The sequence below is a fragment of the Macaca nemestrina genome, chromosome 8 (assembly GCF_043159975.1).
Source record: "Macaca nemestrina isolate mMacNem1 chromosome 8, mMacNem.hap1, whole genome shotgun sequence".
Lineage (NCBI taxonomy): Eukaryota > Metazoa > Chordata > Mammalia > Primates > Cercopithecidae > Macaca > Macaca nemestrina.
Genome location: NC_092132.1, coordinates 112,651,596 through 112,675,852, shown reverse-complemented (window position 1 = coordinate 112,675,852; position 24,257 = coordinate 112,651,596). Strand labels below are relative to the sequence as shown.

The 24,257-nt window shown below is 39.5% G+C and overlaps 1 protein-coding gene across 4 annotated transcripts in view; it reads right to left on the bottom strand.

Moving 5' to 3' along the window:
- Positions 1 to 1,144: 1,144 nt before the first annotated feature.
- The window catches only part of LOC105476532 (lysine acetyltransferase 6A), a 123,030-nt gene continuing 99,917 nt past the window's right edge, over positions 1,145 to 24,257 (bottom strand). For all 4 annotated transcript variants that reach the window (XM_011732526.2, XM_011732527.2, XM_071068330.1 and 1 more), the window contains 8 exons: positions 20,775 to 20,916; positions 18,992 to 19,153; positions 17,830 to 17,923; positions 15,305 to 15,536; positions 14,329 to 14,536; positions 12,396 to 12,998; positions 8,862 to 9,174; positions 1,145 to 6,497 (listed from right to left, as the gene is read on the bottom strand). In XM_011732526.2, coding sequence (XP_011730828.1) covers positions 3,838 to 6,497; positions 8,862 to 9,174; positions 12,396 to 12,998; positions 14,329 to 14,536; positions 15,305 to 15,536; positions 17,830 to 17,923; positions 18,992 to 19,153; positions 20,775 to 20,916 — 4,414 coding nt within the window. In that variant the 3' untranslated portion in view covers positions 1,145 to 3,837. The remainder of the gene's footprint in view (positions 6,498 to 8,861; positions 9,175 to 12,395; positions 12,999 to 14,328; positions 14,537 to 15,304; positions 15,537 to 17,829; positions 17,924 to 18,991; positions 19,154 to 20,774; positions 20,917 to 24,257) is intronic.

Here is a 24,257-nt window from a genome sequence, read left to right as displayed (position 1 = left end):
CACACACATTGACTGTGTGTCACTTCATTTTCCTCCCCCATCTACTCTCTGCAGGATGTGGACAGACAACAAAGAAATAGGAACACCTCCCCTACTCCGAACAATTCATTCGTTCCATGGGATTATATAATTCAAATTTTACTTAAATGCAATATATAGTAAATATATTCATATATGCTTTTTGAAAGTCTAGAATACGGTCTTTGGCTACATTCTCTTATACTGAAAAAACAGAATTGCTTTATGTTGAAATTACTTTAAGCAATACTTTTCAGTAGCAAGGCAAGAATGTTTTCAAGACAATCCACTAGTAACTGCATAGCACAGTGACACAGCCTGTGTCCAAATAATGGTTATGTAAGCCAGCCAAGAAATCAAGGGACACAAACCATTCCTTTTGAGATGACATGACTATACAGAACAAATGTCTGCTATAGGTAATGTCATGTACAGTTCCTCAACTCCTCAGTGTGCGAGGAAGTGTGGAGGCTGCTAAAACTTGAATCTGCCTTAGTGCCTACCGCCAGAAACTAAGGCCAATTTCCCATCTAATTTTCTGGACTCTGCCTCCTGTCCACAATTCTAAATGATGAGAGGCAAACACAACCCAAAAGAGAACACTAAAAAGTAGTCAGTGTTCAGAGCCTTGAATTCTGGCAAAACGAGAATGACAAATCTTCCTAGATTACCCAATTAGGTAAAATGAAATGAGAAAACAAAAACAAAAACAAAAACGCTTTCCTTTAAAAATACTGTTACATCGTAAAATAAGATCTATAAAAATTACTCCTCCAATTTATCACAAGTCTAGGAGCTACTTGTTATTGCAATTGCTTTTTTGGGGGAGGCCCAGGGGACGGGAATTAAAATCCCTTTAGAAGCTTTTCATATGAATGCCCCTACAAAATCCAAAGTAGGGTTACTCTGCCATGTTCTTTGGAAATGGAAAACCCATCCATATTGTTGGCATTTAAACACAGACATAAATGAAAACCAGAATTTCAAAGCAAGGCCATGGACTTGTACTTCTATAACAGAGAGGGAAATGAAAAGGCTAATGTTTATAGGTCTCTGGGTGTAGAACAAGAAATCAAGAGTTCTGACATTCTGGGAAGGGAGAAAAACTCCACATGCAAGACAGACATCCAAAATGGCTCAACATAATTTATTTTTTATGTTAAAATGTACAGAGTTCTTTTGAAAGTACTTGCTAGAAAGGGGAAAAAAAGATATTACATACAAGGAGAGGAAGGGAGGCCGGCTGGCCCAGGAGCGCGTGACATGGAGAGATACAAAGGCATCTAGGCACCCCTTCCCCTTAGCTTACAAGTCACCAGGAACAAAGTACAAAGAGGTTACAAAACAGGAAAAGCAAATATAAACAGACAGGATAGACGTGGCTTCCTTTGTACATGCGGCTTTTAGAGGCATCTGGAGCTCTATTCACACACGCTAGAGATCTCTTTAAAGAGAATTTTTATCTTTCTTAAAATAGTTTTTAATATTCTACAACAAAGATAAAAAATTTTAAAGATGGAATGAAATGAAAAAGCTCTCATTTTAAAAGGCATCAAAGTCACTAACAGTGAGTTTTTAAATTTATTTTTTAGAAGATTACCCAAGTTATCTTGCTAAAAATACATTTTTTTTAAACAGAAGTGAAAAAATGACAGGTACCAATATTACTGTGTTGGATAATTTCTTTTATAATATAGAAAAGAACATTTTTTTCTACAATAGTTCTACAGTCACAAAGAGGCTTGTGGAAAAGGGAGCTGCCCGATTGAATTTTTTTTAAAGAAACAAAACCAAACACAACCGCAAACCAACATAAACTGAATTCACGGCCCTCATTTCAACAGCTTCTCCTTCTGCCTTGACCCACCCTCCTCCCAATATACCTCCCTCCCGACCCACCCCGTCCCCACCCCAACCAGGAAGCAATGACACAGCTGAAAATGTAGGGCGAGGGCAGCACAGTGCACTTTCTACATAGATGACTGGGAACTGGAATAGTATATACAGAGAAACTGGGTCCTACACAGCCTTGCACATGCTCAGAGCTGAGAGTGGGAAGATGTGGAATTCTGCCTGTTTCTACCTAGCACGCTTGAGAAAATCAATTAAAGTGTATAAAAAAACCAACAAACTTGTGCATTTGAAAAAAGTTAATGCCTAATTAGTACTTTAAAAATTTATCTATATAAAATGTACAAATAAAGGAGAGAATTTAATGCTTACAGATATTTCTTGAAGCAGTACTTCCCCCTTTTGGATATTTGACTGCACATACCAAATGGTATAATAGTTTCCATCTTCTAATGATGGAATATATATATATATATACACACACACACACACATATATATATATATATATTTTTTTTTTTTTTTTACCTATCCCTGGAGCAAGTAAAAGGAAGAGAATGGGCGAACTAGTTGCACGAGAGAAAAACAGAAGGGAGTTGGGAGCAACACATGAACCTGTGTTATAACATCCTGCTGTCCAGATCTGCCCTACTGTGCTGGTGGTCGGTCTGTCCCTCTTCTCATTAGCCACTCACAGGAGAGGTGCTTGTGCACTCTGATTCACAGGGGATGAACTCAAGACCTCAAAAGACAAACAAAAACTAGAGGTATGTATCATTTAAATAGCTATGAAACTCACACTGTGATCTCCCTTCTGACACGCATCTGCACCATCTCTTCCAACATAAAAATAAACAGTGTCAATGGTTTGTCAGTTATTTTTCAAATCACTAAAATGTACAGTCATCCACCAACATTTTAAGAAAGAACGTTAAGAGGCAAATCACTGGGGACTGCTATTTGAGTTTTATCAGTCAAAGGCTCAAGCATCAAGACCCTCAGTTAGCATTTCAAAGTACATACTAGAAACAAGAGGCTAGGTGGCGTGTGTGCGTTATGGCTGATTCACCAGGTGGTAAAAAACAAGAGGTTAATCTCCTCTTTTTGATTGTTAATTGACCATCTCTATTCCTCCAAAGGCTGGATTTGGATTGCAAACAGCTTTTCTCTGAGATTCTGCTGTTAATTGAGACTTACAGTATTTTTGTGTCTCTGAGTGCTGAGTGGGAGTATTTTAAAAAAGAAGAAAATTATATTACACTTGATTCAAGAACAAAGATTTCAATGAAGTCCGTCTATAAAGAAACATTCTTGGGGAAGGGTTTCAAGAGGTGTGTGTGTGTGGGGAGTGGAGGGGATTTTAAAAGGAGAAGCATTTTCCTGCCTCACTTTATTAATAATAATAATAATAATATTAACAATAATAATAAGTTTAAGGAGCTTGGGTTGTTCTCCATGTCCCCGTCCAAGTCTCCCCTAAGTGCCTCCTGCTGGAATGAAGTAGGAAATGAAAGGTTGGGTTTGGAGGAAAGGGTCTGGTTAACCCTTGAGATGTATATAACATTTAAAAATGACAACACTGGGAGCTGCAAACAGTGAGGGGAAACATACATTTTAAAATAAAGATAATTCACTTTTACACAAATTCTGTCCATGTGGTATGTAAAGAAAGTAAGGCTCTTTTTAATTATGAAAAGATTTTGTGCATGTTTCCCCATCCCCAAATCCATTTTTAGATGAGTTCTACTGTAAAATGTTCAAGATTGTGAAGAAAACCAAAACCCAGAACAAAATGAACCCAAAAAAAGAGAAGATCAGGTTTTCTAAAAAATAAAATAAACCAAAGAAAAATTCCTCTAAATCTACAGCAATATTTTAACTGGAAAAAGGTCCATTTTTCTCTGGTTTGTCAGTATAAAAGGTTCCTTTATTTATATATATTTAAGTTTTGGTTGCAAGTCCATCTTGCTCATCTTCTCATGTAAGGTCCATTGAGTGACTGCTTGGGCACGCCAGCAGCGTTCATGTAGCTGTGATGGGAGGGGCCCGTGTACATCATGTTCCCATGAGGGTTTGGCTGCATAGGCTGCTGGGTATAGGCCTGGCTCCCCATCATTCCCATCTGCATCTGCATAGGATACTGTGCTGTCTGGTTCATGTAGGCAGGGTTACTATGGTAACTGCTGTTCATCATGGGCTGTGTCATTCGATAGCTGTTCATGGCATTCAAGGTGTTCATATTCATGGAATTGACATTATAGGCGGGGGTAGGCATCAGATTAACCCCCATGTTCATGCCACGCTGAACAGCCAGTGCACGAGGGCCAGCCTGCATGGCAACTGCCGACGGGCTGCGGCCATACAGCTGCTGCTGGTGAGCAGCCGCAGAGGGCAGTGGTGCCGACTTGGAGCGGATGGAAATGTGCCCCTTCACTGGCATTTGCCCTTGCAATCTCTGCGTGTGAGGAATGCCAATGTTGGTGGCAGACATGTTGCACTGGAGCAGAGGAGACGTGAGGTTCATGGTAGTGGATGCCAAGTTTGGGGGTGGCGTCATGGTGGCTTGTGCTTGAGGAGTCCCAGCTAAGGGATGAGACGGAGCCAGCTGAGCCAGTCCTGTATTGGACAGAGAAACACTGGTTGCATAGGAAGTCACAGCAGGAGAATGGCTATAAGGCATGGCATGAGGGTCCATAATGGTGTTGGTCAGCTGCTGCAGCTTGGCTAGGCTGAAGGTGGCTGATGGTTGAGAGTAGCTGCCAGCACCAAAATCCCCTGGAATCCTCTCATAGATACTTATGTTCCCAGTGCTTCCAGATTCTGGTATCTCCATGATCATAGGAGCTGGGGTGAAACTGTTATTCATACTACACTGTGACAGCGGGGGCTGCTGCTGGGGAGGGGGTGGGGGCGGAGGCTGCTGGGGCTGAGGCTGCGGCTGCTGCTGTGGCTGCTGCTGGGGTGGTGGAGGCTGTGGTGCTGGTTGTGGTTGTGGCGGCGGTGGCTGCGGCTGCTGTGGAGGTGGTGGCGGTGGCTGCTGCTGCTGGTTACTGGGAGGCCTCTCCACCACACAGCTCTGAGGTGATTTGATGCTGCAGTTGGCAGCAGGCTGGACACTGCTCTGCTGCATCATGCTGCAGCTGCTGCCCATGCTGGCCATCTGCTGAGTGACCACACAGCTGCTCTGGGTGAGGCTGCTGGAGGACGACAGCCCACCGTAGGAGCAGCTGCTTTGGGAAGAGCTGTTCCCACAGATGCTGCCGCCCATCGTGGAGTCATAACTGCTCGGGTTCTCATAGTTTTCAGTGGTGCTCTCAATGCTGCCCAGGTCACTGAAGCCGCTGTCCACCACCTGCTGAGAGTGGTCTGATACGGAAGGCACATCCATCATGGGGCTGGTCTCCATGTTCTGCATAGAGGGTGCGGACAGGGATCCTTGTTCCGGGCTGATCTGGGTGTAGCCACTCTCAAGGGCAGGCACGTTGGGACTGCTGACTGAACGGACTGACTGGCTGGGGTGAGACTGAACAGAGGAGATAGGGCTGTTATGTTCTGATGCATGACAGTCTTCAACCATGGACATCTGAGGGTCCTCGTCAGCCTGGGTATAACTCTGCAGAGTCTGACATGCTGCGAGAGTTTCCTCACAGTCCTGGTAGGCGCTCTCATGCTCATTGCTTTCTTCTTGAGTCAAAGACTGCACTGCCTGTACAGTTTCCAGATCCAGTTCACTATGAGGAATCTCTTCCTCCTCTTTTAATTCGATTAACTCTTCCTTAGTGTGGGAGTCTTCTTCGTGGTCGTCCTCAGACCCAGGCATCTGCTCTGACACCACGGACGTGTCATGGGAAGGTTGCTCCTCTTCGGAATCCAGCTCAGTTTCCTCTTTATCCTTTATCTTTTCCCTACTCTTCTGCGTATTAGCATCTAAAAAAGACTCTTGAACACCAGGCTCCTCCTTGACATCTTCCCTCGTGGGCTGTTCCTCCAGCTCCTTTTTCTTTGTGGACTCCAGGTGGCCATCATCCTCATCATCAGCATCGTGGTCATCATTCTGGGCAGTCTCTGCAGCTGCATCCTCCTCCTCCTCTGGTTCTGGCTCCTCTAATTCCTGCTGCTCCTCCTCTGACTGCCTCTGCTCCTCTGAGACACGGGGCTTCTCTTCTTCCTCCTCCACCTCGGGCTCCTTAGTTTCGGTCTCAGGACTATTGCTGCTGTCTGCTGGAGAGGCTACTGGGACTTCACTGCTGGCTGCATCCTCTTCCTCACCCTCTTCAGCTTCTTCTGCCTCTGCTTGCATCTCCTCCTCCTTCCTCTCCTCGGTTAGGGGCATGTCTTCTTTTGGCTCAACAGTTTCTTCACTCTCCTGGATCTTGGGTCTACGTCCAGCTTTAGGAATGGGGACAACGGGCTCAATGACGCATGCTTGAGTAGAAACTGGCATGATTTCCCGACTCAACTTAAATCCTGGTTTTCGACCAGGTCTTTTCTTCCAGTGGATTGGTTTGCGACTCTTGCCTTTGGGCCATCCCTTTTTCTTTTTCAAAGGTGTGGATGTATCTGGCTCAAGAGGAGAATTCTTCACATCACGTTTTCGCAAGAGAGATACTGGCTTTAGGATAGGAGTGTCTACACAGGAAGGGAAAAAAAAAATAAAGACAGGTTACAAGGTCTTACATTTTCTAGTTCTTTCTTCTGAGACTAGCATGTACAACAGAAATGACTTTATTAATCATTACTTTTAAAAACTGCTGATTGTCTTTATTTTAAAGTCAAGAACCTACAGGATAAAACTAATTAGTGACATTCTAAGTCACAGTGAATTGGCAGAACTATGAAAGAATCCTGGTCAGCATTATGTTATAAGACACTAGTTCGAACCAATTCAAGACTATCATCATCAGCTGCATGGCTGTGGGAAGTTACTCTACGTTTCAGTTTCTTCATCTGTAAAATGGAGATGAACTTTATAAAGAGGCAAATTAGTAGTAAGCAGTACTTTTATCAAGTTGTCTCTACTAAAATTACAAATTAGCTTATTTCCTCTTTTTTTTTCTGCTTGTGATTTATATTGTATCTCCGATTTTCTTAGTTTCCACAAATCATCACTTCAGGTAGTATGATGAGCCAATTACTCTAGGCCATGACTGAGCCATTGTATGTGAACAGCTGTTCAGTTAATGCTATGTTTGTATGGGAATAGCTGCAAAGCATTTATTTAGTCCTAGACAAAAACTGACATTTAGACCTAGACAAACAAGAAAAAATTAAAGCACCAATTACATTCATTAAAAATAAATTTTATATTATTAGCATTTTAAAAAAACAATGGTAAACTATATGTAACATAAAACTTAAAATTTTAACCATTTCTAAGTGTAAGTTCAATGGCATTAAGTACACTCACATTCCCCATTAATTTTTAAAGGATAAGAATACCAAGACAAGAACATGATGCGGTGGGAGCACAGCTAAAAAGAAGACACAGTTAGTAGTAGCAACTTGAAAGTCAACAAAGGAAATGGCTGCATCAGCAAAAATCTAAGTCAACGGGAACTTCATCAGGGGTACTATTTTAGCGTACAATGATCTAAGACAGAATGTAAAGTGCCAAATTTACAAAATAAATTTTTAGTTTCTTAGTTATGTATTTCAAAACATAACAAGTTAAACTTTGTAGAATCATTCATGATAGAGCAAAGAACTCATTCATCTTATCACTATATTAAAAGTATTTGTTGGCCAGGCCTGTAATCCCAGCACTTTGGGAGTCCGAGGCAGGCGGATCACTTTGAGGTCAGGAGTTTGAGACCAGCCTGGCCAACATGGTGAAACTCCGTCTCTACTGAAAATACAAAAATTAGCCAGGCGTGGTGGCGTGCACCTATAATCCCAACTACTTGGGAGGCTGAGGCATGAGAATCGCTTGAACCCGGGAGGTGGAGGTTGCAGTGAGCTGAGATTGTGCCACTGCACTCCAGCCTGGGTGACAGAGAGAGACTGCATCTCAAAAAAAATAATTAAAAAAAAAGTATTTGTTATATAGACAATATGAGAATGGAGGAAATGCAAGTTTATCTTCTAGACTTGAAACTGAATTTTTAAAAGAATTAAAAAGTTCAACTAGTTAATGTATAAAAGCTAAAGGTTTATGTACCAAGACTGGACAAACAGATTTCTTCAAATTTACCCAACAAAGTAAAAAAGCTCATTCTGAGCCCACGGGAGATAAACACTCTGCAAATGCAGACAGCATGACACACCGGGAAAACTTTAGGCTAGGGTGAAAAAGACTTGTTTCTGACCTGGCTTATATATATGAGAGCTAGTTTCAGTATCTCTAGAGAAGAAATGACAACTAGGCTACTTTAAAAGTAAATAGTTGGATTTGTATCTACACTATAAAATGTATTTTGAATTATTGTTACCATTTGTGAGAAATTTACTACTAGTTGGGTAAGACACATTAGAGAAACAATTCAGGAAAGACTCCTGAACAGATCTGACACAAGTTCTCATTTACATGAATCTGCTCTTTCTGGAGAATTGTCTTCTTAGCATTCACTCATTTAACACTACTTACTGAGCACCTGGCTTAAGCACTCAGCATACAACAATGAGCAAAACAGATTAGGTCTAGAGAATGCACATTCTAGTGAAGGGTTACTACATCTTCCTGATGCTGAGTCCAACTCTCCCATTAACTAAAGATTCTGATAAAGGCTTAGAAAGCATTAGGCAAAAAAGAACAGTTGCCTAATTATAAGATATTTTCTGCAGAGGCAAATTAATACAAGTTCTGAGTTGAAGGGAAAACACATTTAAAAATCAGCATGGATGTACTTGATACAACTTTTTAGAGACTGCCAAATGTTCCTTTTCTTGCTTAGTGGGTTGTGTTCATTTTTTAGCCTTTTTACTGAAGGTCTGTCACTGCTACTGCTGTATATCTGAAGACGATAATCCACAGTAAGTGAGTTCTGTAAAACATACCATCAGCATCATCTGACTCTTCATCTTCTTCTTCATCTTTAGACTTCCTCTTAGAAGAGGACTGACACCTGAGTACATCCTGCGAAGACAAACAATGGAAGTATTCTCTAGGGAAAAGTTCATTTTCATCCTCTTCCTCCTCTTCTTCATCAATCTCAAATGTGGGTTCTAATCTTGGCATTGGCCTCTCGGAGTCAGAATCTTCAAAAGGTTCATCTAACACTTCAGTGGTCTCAGAAATAGTTTCCGTGACTACACTGCTATTGTGGTGTTTGCGCTTTCGGACTCTCCTCCTTCGGTGGAGAAATGGTTTCTGTTTAATAGAGAAAGCAAGTATTTACAGTTAGGAACGCTATCCTTTCTATTAATAACACGAAAACAGTTTTAAAACCAAATAGAATTAGCACATATAAAATGAGGATGTTGTTTGCCAAAAAATATTTTGAATATTATTTCAAAATACTATAGTAAGATAATATACTTATTATACATACAAAGGTGTTAGGCAACTGAACACAACTTTGTAAAAGAACAGGCAGCCATCTCCAAATAGCAGACATTATAATTCTCTTAATAGTTCAGTTAAATTTAGCACCCTAGAGAGTTGCCTATTTTAATACTGAAATGACCCAGAGGCTAATCCCTTAACTTTTCCTTAAGAGCAAAAGAGAAATAAAAACACTTTGTCTTATAGCACTACTGTGAAGGTTTGCAGAACTATCAGTAAAGTTGTATGCCATTTTCATGAACTACTCATAAAAAGTTGTGGAATGTAGAAATATGGGGCTGAAATGTATTTACTCAGTGTTAGTGAAATATTTCAAAAGTAAAATAAATCTGTTACTGAAATTTGGGCACACTGAGCACAACTTTGCACTGGACTGACCAAGTAGCTTAAATTATACAACTAAGATCACAAAATAAGAGAGGATGCCCCAGAGATGATCTAATCCAATCCCTTCATTCTACGGAAGTCAGAAAGGCTATAACACTTGCTTAAGTTCACACATCCAGTCAAAGCATTTATGCATTAACTTCAAAATTACTTTGCATGTGAGCTTACTGCCTATTTTTTTTTTTAACATGATTTGTTTTACTTCATAAATTGGCAATATAAGCGGTAGGATGACAAAGATCTATTCTTCATGATCATGCAATGAACAGCAGAGTTAGTCAATGTTCAACTTTTCTCTGCTTCAAACTTACTAGTCCCAATTGAGTATGTAATTTTCAAATTAGATTAGAAATGGCCTGGTCCTTGGAGAAATGGCTGATTCTAGGACTAGGGCATGAAATATACAAGATGAACTTGAAGCATCTTGTAGTGCCAAAAAAGGAAATGCTTAAAACCAAACAAAAAGACTCCACAACGACAACAACAGTATATATGTTAAACACAGGAGGCCAGGTGCGGTGGCTCATACCTGTAATCCTAGCACCTTGGAGGCCAAGGCAGGTGGACTGCCTGAGCTCAGGAGTTCAAGACCAGCCTGAGCAACATAGCAAAACCCTGTCTCTATCAAAAGTACAAAAAATTAGCCAGGCGTGTTGGAACATGCCTGTAGTCCCAGCTATTCAAGAGGCTGAGGTGGGAGCACTGCTTGCATCCCAGGAGGTGGAGGTTGCAGTGAGCTGAGATCATGCCCCTCCACTCCAGCCTAGGTGACAGAGTAAGATTCCATCTGGGGGGTGGGGAGAAAAAGAAGCCCAAAAGGGAAACAGAAAGAGAGAAAAGAGCTCCTAATGGTCAAAACTGGAACAATTTGAGCAACAAATTTTAAAAAGTAGTAGTAGTGGATTATAAGTCGAAGTATCACATAAATATCTGAGTCCATAATGATATAAATAAATGCTTGGACAAATAAACAGATGAGGGAGAAAGGACAAATCTCCCAAGCAGAAATTCAAATTTATGGTGAGCCTCCATTCTGAGGGGACAGAAATCTTAAGTGTGGCTATATGCACAGTGACTTTCTTCCAGTACAGGGAAAATAAAAAAGAGAAGTAGAAACCTGACAAACAATATCTTAAGCCAGGTCATCAAAGTTAACTTCAACAGGGAAAAATCATATTGATAATATCCTCATATTTGATACTTTTCTTTTTATTTTTACAGATGGGGTCTTGCTACGTCACGCAGGTTGGAGTGCAGTGGCTATTTACAGGTACAATCATTGTGCACGACAGCCTCCAGCTCAAGTGATCCTCCCACCTCAGCCTCCCAAGCAGCTAGGATTACAAGAGTGACCACTATGCACAGTTTCCCTATACATACTGATAGATATATGCCGACAGGTACCCTTTAGTTGTATGATGAGAATGGCACTTTACCTCTATTGTCTTCCTGTCAAGAATATATTACCTCATTCTAATATCACGAGGGATCATCTATAAATACCTGACCAGTCATTCTCAAAACTGTGAAAGCCATCGACACTAAGGAAATTCTGAGAAACTACCAAAACCAAGAGGAACCTAAAGACACACGACTACTAAATGTAATGCGATATGCTGGGTGGGATCCTGAACAGAAAAAGGACGTTAGGGAAAACTATGGAAATCTGAATAAAGAAAGAACTCTAGTTACTGCTGTATCTACACTGGTTCAGTAACTGTGATAGATATACCACACCAACGCAAGGGATTAATAATAGAGGAAACTGGTTGGGGTATGCAAGAACTCTCTGTACTTTCTTTGCAGCAATTCTGTAAATGTAAAACTGCTCTAAAGATATTATTCTTAAAAAAAAAAAAAAAAAAAAAAAAAAGATCCTGCCTTGCTTTTCAAGACCCTGTAAGGAAAGGAACGATTGTGCTGCTTTGGCTGGAAGCTGGCTGAGTGGCTCTTCCAGGGAGCGGCCTCGCTTTAGTCTGGCTGCCTCCTGGCAATGCTTAAAATTGACTCCATAGCCTGGGATGTTTCTGGTAAATGGCTTAACAGAATTCATTATCATCATCATACATTATTTAATAACTAATTGGCTATCATTATGATGGAATATAGTTTAGAAAATGTTTTTAAAGCAAGAGAGACCAAGTTAAACCACTGAAGCCATGTGTGAGAAGTGGGGCGAGTACAGAGAAAACAGTAGCACCCAAGATGAGTGACTTCACTCTGAGTACAGCAGCACTATGTTCACTTTCCAATTAATTATGTAATATTTTGGCCTCCTTTTCTAACATAAACACTTCTAATCTGTACATACTTCAAAAATATCTTTAAAGCCCCTAAAAGTCATGATTTGAACATTAAACCAGTAAGCTGAAAAAAAGTTTGTTTGCATCCCAGGAGGTGGAGCCCTTAAATAAGCTTATGATTTCTAAGTGAATTCCCATGAATCAAAGAAGTCAAACACACACATCTCAAATGCTCACTGGGAAGATCTTGAGCTACCATATATAGAGGCTTAAGGTTTATAAAGCAACACACTAGGAATTTCTAACTTATACTCTTTCAGAAGTGTAAGCTAAAACGAAAAGGTGTATGATAAACTGGAATTAGAGGAAGAGAAGACCTGGAAAGAAATGCGTTACCTTTCGCTTCAGCGTGGGCTTTGTGAGAATTGGTGGCGAGCTTGACCGAGGGCTTTCCGGCTCTTCCTCCTCCTCGCTGCTCTCACTGAAGCCCCTGAGGACAGCCCTGTCACCTTCACTGTAGCGGCGGGGCAGCCTCTCATTTCCTTCTGTTAATCTGCACTTCAGAGCCTCAGGGCTTTTCTTGAGCTGTCCTCGCCAGGGCTCAACCCCCTCACTGAGTCTTCTTTTGGGAAGGTCAGGTTTCCCATCCTGGCTTAGCTGCTCCTGAGAGACCACCAGCTGTTCTTCACTTTCAGTGTATTGTTCCTGGGTGGCTTCTGATTTCTCCTCACATTCTCCATATTGTTCCTGAGGAGCTGAAGACGTCTCTTCCAAGAGCAGTTTAGAATCTTTATCACCGAAGCGTTCCTGGGTTTTTCTGTTCTTCCTCCCCCAGCGGCCCCTCCGAGATGGCTGGCTATTTGCAGGAAGACTATCACGAGGAAGGACTTGTTTGTTCAAACGTGTAGAACTGACTGGAGCCGTAACTTCTGGTTTCTTTTCACTTTCTACTGAATAAGAATCTTGTTCTTTGTTCTCACGAGACACAGACTTTCCCACCTGATTTTAGAAAATAAAACAATGCTGGTTAATTTTTCAGTCTTGTTTGCTTACATTTACCTATTCTGACCTTTTAAGTACTGAGAGAAGAAAAGGAAACTGAGCTTTAAAAAGAAAATGATCAATTATTTAACATGGATATTTCCTGTTTCAGCACTGTTTTAAATTCTATATATGCATTATTCATTTAATCTCCCCAACAATCATATGGAGAATTACCACTACATCTCCACTTTACAAATGAGGTGTGTGGGGTACAAAAAAATTTAAGTAATCTGCCCCAGATCACGCAAGAACAAGTGAAGATGCTGGGATAGAAAGCCTGGCAGTCTGACTCTAGAGCCTGTGCTCTGAACCTTTCTGCAGTAGCACCCTCAATAAGCAAAGTGAATACTATTGTTCTTTTAAATGTTAAATGAGATTGTTTAATAAAATTTCTCAGAAATAAAAATTTGTAAACAGGGTGGAGGAGACAGGATCTTGGGACACATGACATGGGCAAGAGGAAGGAGGCATTTGAGAAATATGAAAGAAAATTTATGTAATTAAAAAATTTACTTTTATTCAGAATAATTTCATTTTGAAAATTAAACTGCACTAAAGAGGGGCATGGGATTTTTTATGTTTATTAAAGGACACAGGTGTTGAAAAGATGAAGCACTGCCTTAAAAAAAGAGCTATAAAAGTATGCATCACATGAAGAATACTGACAATGACACACGCACTACAGTTCACCAGCAACCCTTTAACGGCTAAAGAGATCTGTGTGTCCATGGGATGTTTTGGTGCTCCATTAGAAAACATACACAAGTTTACAATAGTTACTTAATAGTATCTCCACTTCATTTTGTTGTTGGTTTTTTTGGTAGACATGGGTCCTCACTATATTTCCCTGGTTGTCCTGAACTTCTAGTCTCAAGCAGTCCTCCTGCCTGGGCCTCCTAAAGCGCTGAGATTACAGGTGTGAACCACCACATCCAACCTCCGTTTCATTTTTTAAAACTGTCAGATTTGGATTCAATTCAGATTTCTCAACTACTATCCAGCTTAAAATTGAGCTGCTTCTTGGCACCCTCGTAAGAAGTATTTTTCTCACAAGTAACACATTATAAGAAATTTGATGGTCTCCTCCTAATTGTCAAAGGCTTAAAAATACCTAAGTAAACCAGGCCCAGTCTTCCTGAAATCTCTACCACTGAAATAAAACTCTTGACGTTCTAATGTGAATTTACTTTTTTGTGAAAGATTATCATAATACATTATCATAAATACTCATGAAATCAAAAATGTATCTTCTGTCATCAAAAATAGAGACTATTCGTGCCCTTACACTGATCTCTAATTCTCTTTCCTGGCACTGTGGCTCTTCGTTTTCTCCTTCCTCAGCCTCTTCTTCTTCTTCCTCTGAGACCACAGAGTTGGACACTATGACTGGAGTCCAGCGCAAACATTCTGGATCTACATCTACAGGTCGCAAATTCAGCTGAAGCTTTGCCATGTGATCCTGGATAAGTTTTTCCCGGCGGATAATCACAAATCTGGAACCAGAGAAAAGTTTATAGCAATCAACCATGTACGAGATGTACATAAAAATGAATGTGGAGATGAGACCCCCGGTGAAGCCTGTAGAAGATGATGGGTACTGCAAAGATAGCCTGCCCGGGAAGATGGAATGCAGAAATGTGCCACCACATGAAGACAACCAGGAGTGTGAAGCAGGACAAACACGTCGCTCTCTACCGTGGCCGCGGGCTGTTTTCACTGCCTACTGTCTCACATGTCCCGCTCCAGAAGTTCTGCTGCTCTTTTGCACTCTCTTTCCTATTCTCCATTTATTTGGCTCAAATGCCTCCTTTCTTTGTGACCTTTTCCTGACCACTTTAGGGAAGGGTGAACTGTTGTTCTTCCTTTCAATCTATATTCACTTTGTGCCATTTATATGAAAATTTATCATGGGCATTTTATTTAACGACTCTGTTTCCAGACTGGTTACTTCTTATATTGTGAAAGAGCTCCCAATACTAGAATATGAAAGATTCAGTAGCTTAGGTTCAAAAATTAGCAGGAATACCAGAAAAACAGTTCAGTTTAAAAAGCATATATAGAGACTATATATAGGCCATATATATATATATATATGTATAGTCAATCAAATAAAATATCCTAGAAAGGAAAATGATATCTCATTATCACCAAGTATATCATTTATATTAGTTAATGCCCTTTCATCAATAATCTGACTGGCTGATCCAAAAAACTTCAACCTAATTATCTTTCAAAGGTATACAAAAGGATGTGATACTCACTGGTCACTACGGAAGTCCAGCATTCGTAGGTGGTGGAGTGTGGAAGTGATGTCTTGAGGGCAGATTCCAGTTAACTTGCTTAATTTCTTAATGCTGATCTGCTTGTCATTTTGGTGATAAAGGCACTCCAATATTACACTTTTCCAATATGCCATGTAGGAAAGACGACCCAGATCGGATAATGGTTTCTCTGGAGACCCTGCTTGGCCTTCACGCTTTGATAACAAATAACCTAAAGAATCACAAGTAACTCAAATCAGAACTAGGTTAGAGACTCTGGAAAACTGGATTCACCAAAATAACAATCCCCTCTTCTACAACCAAGAATAACTCCAAAGATAAATTCCTTCAAAAAAAAAAAAAAGAAAAAAATTGCAAAACTACTTTAAAACAAATTTGCAAAAAGAATACAAAACTTATATGTATTGAAGACTAAGTATTATTATGTCTACAGTTAGTCACCTTGTTAAAATATTCAAAGTGTTAAAAAATCAGGACTCTTAACAGTTTCGTTTAACGTTCTGGAGAAAACAAGCCTTGCATGCTTTATTTGGACCACTAGGTGGCAACTGCTGTATCTGAACTGAGAAGTCCAAAGGACAAAAGAATGCCTTCCTTTTCACATAATCCTATTAAAACTGTAGTTCTGTGAGCGAATTGGATGACAATCTTTCACTTCAACCAAAACTCCTCACAATTACCTATCACTCCAACTCTAGGCAAGCAGGACTGCCAACATAAGTGTGGAACTGTGGACTCTGTCCTCTATAGTGCATGACTCTCAAGAACTGAAAAACAAAGGCCTAACTTCTAAGGAAAAGCATTGAAAATGGAGATGGCAGAGAAAGTTATTTTTACTGTTTAAAGAAAACGTAAAACCAGTCTAAGAATGTTATTTTGGAAACATATTACATTAGGAAAAGTAAATACAAACATTACTGTTATTGCATGGACAGTTTTTATACCACAAACACACAACCCCCCCCAATCACCAAAAGGAAAATATTTTTCCTAACTTTGCAATTTAATGGTATATATAACATGTCTAATTCAGTCCTATTTCAAAACAATATATTAACATTAAAGGAAGTAATCTGAGTTCCATCCCCTACTGCTCATCTAAAAAGACCAGAAAATGTGTAAAACAACCAGTAGTACATGCTTCCAATAAAATATAAACAGAAGGACAGTCTAAAGCCAAGAGGCTTAATTAACATCTCAAGACTGGAATCAAAATCCTTTGTTTGAACCATTAGTTCTGCATATTCATTTAAATATCATTTTATAGCAGTATCTGAGGTAAAATAGTCCCTCAAATTACTATTTCACTTTGTTTCAACAACGTGTGAAACAAAATACAGTTCCACAATGATCTCTTCACAACTGTGAGCTGTCACTTTTGAACTCAGATTAAACAATTTTCTCTATCATTCACTTCTTCAGATATTTAAAGATGTGTTGCGTATGTTTAACCGCTAGGTAGAGCCTACCTAAAAAATGCACACATTTTCTCAGATAACTGAATAACAAAACTAGGGCAGGCACAGTACTTCTTTCTTCTTCTTTTTTTTTTTTTTTTTTTTTTTGAGATGGAGTTTCCCTCATTGCCCAGGCTGGAGTGCCGTGGCATGATCTCAGCTCACTGCAACCTCCGTCTCCCGGGTTCCACCAATTCTTCTGCCTCAGCCTCCCGAGTAGCTGGGATTACATGTGCCTGCCACCACACCCAGCTAATTTTTTATATTTTTAATACAGATGAGGTTTTGCCATGTTGCACAGGCTGGTCTCGAACTTCTGACCTCGTGATCCGCCCACCTTGGCCTCCCAAAGTGTTGGGATTACAGGTGTGAGCCACTGCGCCTGGCTCACAGTACTTCCTTATTATCTCTAACTGAAGTAGTTAAACAATGTTTTTAGTATTATTAGTATTACTGCATAAAACTAAGTTCCACTGTAAATGAACAGTTGGAAATTAAAGGTATATGCTATACATCACACAAAATTTTATTCAATATTAGCTGTTTAAAAATATTTTGTGTCCAACCAAAATAAAAAGGAACGTGTTGCTTTAGGTTTTATTTATTTTCATTTTTATTTTGAGACAGAGTCTTGCTCTGTGGCCCAGGCTGGAGCCTACAATGCAGGGGTAGCACTGCTCACTGCAGCCTCAACCTCCTGGGTGCTCAAGTGATCCTCTCACTTCTGCTTCCTGAGTAGGTGGAACCCTAGGTGCATGCCATCATGCCCACCTAACTTTTTACATTTTTTGTAGATACAGGGTCTTGACATGTTGCCTAAGCTGGTCTTGAACTACTGGGCTCAAGCAATCCTCCCACCCCAGTTTTCCAAAGTGCTGGGATTATAGGCATGAGCCACAATGTCCAGCAGTGGCTTTAGGTTTTAAAGGCTCATACAGCAATATGACAAACGATACCAGCAGCCAACAAAGCACCTACAAATCTTTAAAAATATATATACAGAAGGTCCACTGGAAGAGACCAATGAGAAATTAATATAATCCTTACTGAAATCGATGAGAAACCTGCCATAGCCCTTACGCTGGTATTGAGGAAGAATCATTATACAGGAAACATTGTACTTCTGTTGGCAGTGCTTTTCCTGGTGGAGAAAATACAAGTCAAGTTTTAAAACAGGCTGGTAAAAGTGAGTAATAATGCTAATTAAGAAACAAAGACTAATGGCCAAAACCCACAGCCCTGGTCCTTTGGGAATAGCAATATACATCAAGAAAAAACTACCCAACTGGGAGAAGATAAGATAATGTCAAGTCACTGCCATTACCCACAAAGCAACCATCCCAGGAGAGTAAAACTACAAAACAAAACAATGTCATCCAACACCATCTGCAATTCAAAAACAGTACGCCAATGCCTAAGGATCAGCACTGGAATCTGAGTCCGAAACAATCTGTAAAGCTACAAATGATGAATCAGTGTGCCACTCAGAAGTGAGAAGACTCATTAATTATGTCAGAGTTTTCTTTCTCTCCTGCTCTGGTGCTACTCAGAGCAGTCCTATTCGTTGTATCTAACTTCAAACAAAATAGTCATTTTTATAATTTTATAAATGAGTCAGTATATTTTAAGTCATATCTAACTAATGAAGTAGCCTAAAGAATTCTTATAAATGCTTATAAAAAGCTAGTACTTCCCCTTAACTGTTTTATACACTTAAGATTTTACTATGGGCTTGCTTAAATAAAAGTATATCTTTTATGCTGTCTGACTAGAAAAGAAACTTTTTCCCTCTAAGGGAATGGAAGATTAAAAAAGGATAAAATATTCTTTAATCAAAATGCCTTACTACTCTTATTTCTATGCCTAAAGTTCAAATTAAGAAAAGAAGATTCAAGCTGAGACAGAACTCAGAGAGCTAATGACTGTTTATTTCACAAGTTCCATGTTATTACCATGGGAAGCGAAGCCATTTAAAACTTTCCTCATGAGTACTGCCAGCAGTCTATACTCCTCGGAGAATACAGGTTGTTGAATGTTACTAAGCACCTTCTAGCACCTGGTAAGTTTCCAAATGTTTCTTCTATTCTTTCCAAACAACTAGATGACACCTAGGAGGTGCTGCATCTTGTTGTGTCCCCGAGTGAGAACCAGCAAAGACTGTTTCAGATTTCCATAAGAATTCAAACAAACTTTAAGCTAACATACTTACTTTAGAAAAGTAGCCAACAAGGTGGCAGCCCTTGACATCATTCTGTGTTAGTACATAAAAAAGAAATGGCTCCACATCATAATAGAGGGTTTTGTGGTCAAGAAACAACTTTGCCAAGAGACACAGGTTTTGACAATAAATGGTACTCACATTCCCATCAACCTAGAGAAATAAACGGAACAAAACAGTCAATAGAGTGTCTCTTTAGTTCTAGAATAATATGTATCAGTTAAAAGCAACTCTAGATAGCCACAGTCCAGCCTAGGAGAAGGTGTCCATGACCAGAACACTATGGAACCTGGAAGCCATCCTTTGAAATAGCAGTATTATGGTATCTGTTTTTTTTTTGTTTGTTTGTTTTGAGACAGTCTCACTCTATCGCCCAGGCTGCAGCGCAGTGGCCCGATCTTGGCTCACTGCAAACTCCGCCTCCCGGGTTCATGCCATTCTCCTGTCTCAGCCTCCTGAGTAGTGGGACTACAGGTGCCCGCCACCACGCCCAGTTAATTTTTTTTTTTTTTTTTGTATTTTTAGTAGAGACGAGGTTTCACCGTGTTAGCCAGGATGGTCTCGATCTCCTGACCTCGTGATCCACCTGCCTCGGCCTCCCAAAGTGCTGGGATTACAGGCGTGAGCCACCACGCCTGGCTGGTATCTACTGTTTTAAGACAACCAAATATATAAAACACCGTACCTTCAACAAAGCAGGAACAGCCAGATAAGGAGGTGATAATCTGGTTTTAAAAGAGCAATTTTTGCTTTAATAAAAAGACGAATTGTGGCAATCCTTTGGATAGCAAGCTTCATTTTCAAAGTATTTAACACAACGAAAGATCTAAATACAATCCTTCTAAAATACATTTATTAGGTAAAATAAGATGTAACTATGTAGTCTAATCTATGCCAGCAGCCTGAAGCAATGCAATCTGACTACACGATCGGGCTTGAACCCAGATAAAACTACTTGAGGGGGTACTAACTATTGCCAAGCAGAAGTACCAAGTGGGTTCCTCAAGTAATCATGTGGTAAATGCAGCTCCAGGTTGGCCAGGCCCAGGAGCACTCTGCTCTTTCACTCCTGGCAGCCTTGTCTGTGTTGATGGAGTTGCCAGAGCTTTCTCTTTTATCAAAATGCCAATGGATGCCCACATTAGCTCCCAAGACACTGTCTGGGATACTAACAGAACTCCTAAACAACCCAGGTAGTTTAATATCCTTTTCAAACAGTATTTTATACCACACCTATCCCAGCTTCTCCCAAGGTAAAGAACTCCTCTACTGATCACTTAAGAGTCTTAGGGAGGACCAAGAAAGTGAGAGACTGAGGGGATCCCGACAATCTGAAATTTTACTGTTAGAGTAAGTAACAGGGCACATAAGCAAGTATTCAATTAATATTTGGCACGAAAACCACAGAACTGAGGATCAAGAGCACTAATGACAGCAATAGAGAATCAAAGAGCAGAGGTCACACATCATCATCATCACGTTAAGATTTACTATTAAACAGAGCTCTGTGAGATATTCCTTTTAAATAAGTGATAGAAATCCTTTCATTTAAATGCCATATTTCATAGATTCTAAGATGTACTTTTATCACATCTTTATGCAAAATCAACTGGCATTTTATAATCAAATGAAGTTTTAAAAATTGTAATTAGAACTTTTTCCTTTTTAGTGATACATAAAATAGTAAGACAACAGTAAGTTGCACAATAGATGCAATATAGGTGGCCCTACTTTTGAAATGGATTAGAGGACAATTACTAAGTATCTACCTTACCTCAAAGACAGAAATATTATTCTTTCTGTAAATCTCATTGGCAGGAGGATGGAACCAACCACATTTCTTCATGTGCTGCTGCAGAATAGTTCTACTTTTCATATATTTTAGACAAAATTCACAAAGATACAATTTGGGAAGCCTGTAAGTGATAATTAAACAAAAAAGACAGGGCTTTATATTTTAGAGAATTTCAAACTTGCACAATTATCATCTTTTTGCCTCTCATTACTACCCAGGTAACAGGTTTAAAAAAAAAAAAACAAAAAAACTGCATATGCAAAAATATTGGATGGTAAAATGACAAAATATATAATTCAAATAAATTACTGTATCTTCTCATATTAAGTACTGAGATGAAAAGAAAAAATTAATTTAGTTGCTATCAATTTGGATAGTTATGCTTAAAATATTACCCTAGAATTAAAGCAAATAATATTTGCTAAGTAGGTTAACACACACAAAAATGTTTGGTTTGTGTGAAGACCACAACTATTTTTTCAAGTTCCCACTTTGAAAGCCGCTTTTAAAATATAATTACAATTTATCTGAAAACAACTAACATTCTATTAAAGTTTTTCCCAAGGTTTATTTACGGAACATGAATCCTGCAGGTACTAAGAATTTCGTGCTCAAATAACGGCAAGAGGGCACACGCTTTTTCCCACCTTTCCTGGGGGATTCACAATGTGCATTAATTCTTCCCATATAATCTCACATCTTATTTTTATTTTTTAAACTGTCATTCAATTCAGCACACTAAAAGCTTTCAAGGAACTTTTGTACTATAATATTACTAAACATCTATGGTATACAATATTGTTTTTCAAAATCTCTAATGTTAGCCACACCAATACAACTTGTAATTATATTATTAGTACAACCACTCCAAAATTAAGCACTGAGTGAAACAAATAATGAACTGGCACTATAAATTAAAGTCAAGAAGCAGGAGCTAAGAGCATGGAAAGCAATGTGTCGTTGGCTACTTTGTTTCCACTGCATTCTGCCTCAAGCCCCACTATTCAGGAGGAACCACCAGATGAAGAGGTTTTTCCTTCTTCACCACCAGAGCTACAAACCACAGAATGAAATGGCTCCTTATAAACTGCATCATCTAATACGAGCACTAAATGTATTAAATAAGCCTTACAGGTGACCTATAACTGTGAGACCACCTTCCTGAATACCTGGATTCTGAGTAATTTCTTTTTGAAGAGGAAGAATGAGTCTCCTTATGTAGATGTAATGGGTGGCACCTCCCTCCCTAACTGTTTTACTTACCTCTTACCTGTGCTAAATTCTCAATGAGCAATCTTAACTTGTCACGGCATGAAGATACAGAAGTAACACTATCTGTGTACAGTTTCACTTTGAGGGCTAAATATTACAACTAAATACTTCCTATAATACGAATCTGAGAAACTTTAAAAATTTTGTGCTTTTTAAAGTATTTTTGTAAAAATGATAGAGTAAAAAACAGTGACAGATCATTTACCAAATCATGGTAAAGATAAATGCCAACTTTAACAGCATCCAATCCAACTGTTAGATCTTAGCACAGAGACATGAAAATAAAGTACCATTTATGTTAATTAGCTAGATTTAGTCGTATTTCATAACGTGTATATTTCAAAACATCATGTTGCACATAATATATGCAATTTCATCTGTCAATTAAAAAATAGAAAACATTCAATAAATGCTAATTACTTTTCTGGAAACAGAAGGAAGAGAGGGGAGAGAGGAAGGGAGAGAGGGAGCAAGGAAGGGAGGGAGGGAGCAAGGAAGGGAGGGAGGGAGGGAGGGAGGCAGGGAGGGAGGCAGGGAGGGAGGGAGGGAGGGAGAGAGGGAGCAAGGAAGGGAGGGAGGGAGCAAGGGAGGGAGCAAGGGAGGGAGCAAGGAAGGGAAGGAGGGAGGGAGAGAGGGAAAGAAAGTACAATTTATTTCCTAAGGTCTGTGAGAGAAGGCCAAAAATGTTTAATGCTGTCACAGTAACCAAATTGCTCAAGAAACATCAGGAGAAATAAAAGCTCTGAGAAAATTACTGTCAAGTCTTCTCCAGTAAATGAAGAGTTCATGCCACTTCCTTAGAATGGCAAGATGTATGGCATGTATGGCATTTAATTGATGATTAAAAAAAAGAAACAACTTTCGTGAACCTTATTATGTGAAAAATAGTAAACTGAAAACAAGCATTGTGATCTACTTTATTCCAATCCAGTTCTCGCTGGAAACATTTTAAAAGCCCCTTACTTTATTAGAACCAAGCCCACTGGGATGACACTGCTAATCTAAAGGGAATCATCTGGAAAACCACTACTGGAAAACCAAAATATTTCTAGTAATATTATAAACAACTGCCGTTCTCTCACTGAAAAAAGATCTATCATAAAGAAAGAACATGAGACTGCATGAAATGAAATGTATTTATAACGATTATGAATACTCCTAGCTCTGGAGAATCTTGTTGGGGGCTGCTTTTAGTGATCTTCTTCCTGGCAGGACCTAGGTCTCAGCTATCAAATATGTAGCTGTACGGTGGTTTTGATCAAGTGTACATGAAGTGTCACCTCCACACTGGAAGTTTATTCTAAAGTCTGCCGCAACGCTGACAACCCAGCCCATGGAACCAGGGCTGTGCTGCAGCTGGGCGTGCTTCTCTAACATCTAGAATGATGCAATTATTATTCTCAGGAATTTCTACAGTACTTTCTGGCTTCTGAACATGGCGCAACATAGTAGCAGTTTGTGCAGTCAACTTGTAGCAAATTTTTAATGTAACAATATAATTTATACCAAATATTACTTAAATCTAAGATTATGGTACAAGTCAAGTGAGATCAACCTAGATATACATGCTACATGGAGTAGCACAGGCCCAGTGGTTAATGGTTATGGCTACGTAGTAAGAGAGAAGTGAGTTTCAAGTTCTGCCACTTACACACTGTACTGTCTGGGACCAGGTCTGCAAAATGAAGACAGTAATATTCATCTCACGGAATTACACCAGAGATGCTTAGTCCAGTACCAAGCTCAATGGACGGTAATAACAGTTGCTATTACTTAACAATTATTATTTGTATTCTTCTTTCATCAATTTTACTCAATAATTTAATAGCCAAAGGCATTAGGGATCCTATTTGGTTTCTTCTTCAGTAACTAGAATGATGAGAATGATCAAACTGGTTCTAGTGACAATCTCATAATCTAAGCATCAAATAAAGCCCAGAGGAGAATCAAAAGGCAGAGGAATCTTCCTAGGCTACTCTATCACCTAGGAATCTGCCTCTTTAGGATCTCAAAGCAAAGAGGTTATTATAAGCTAAGCTCTAAGCAGCACAGGAGCAGAGGGCATCCCATGATGACAATTTCTTTTGCCTTAAGCCTATCTATGTCATGCTCTTAATGGCAGAGTAGGTTTCGTGATGAACCTGTCTCTGCCATGTGTGGGCACCACATGGCACTGTGGGAGAAATTCAT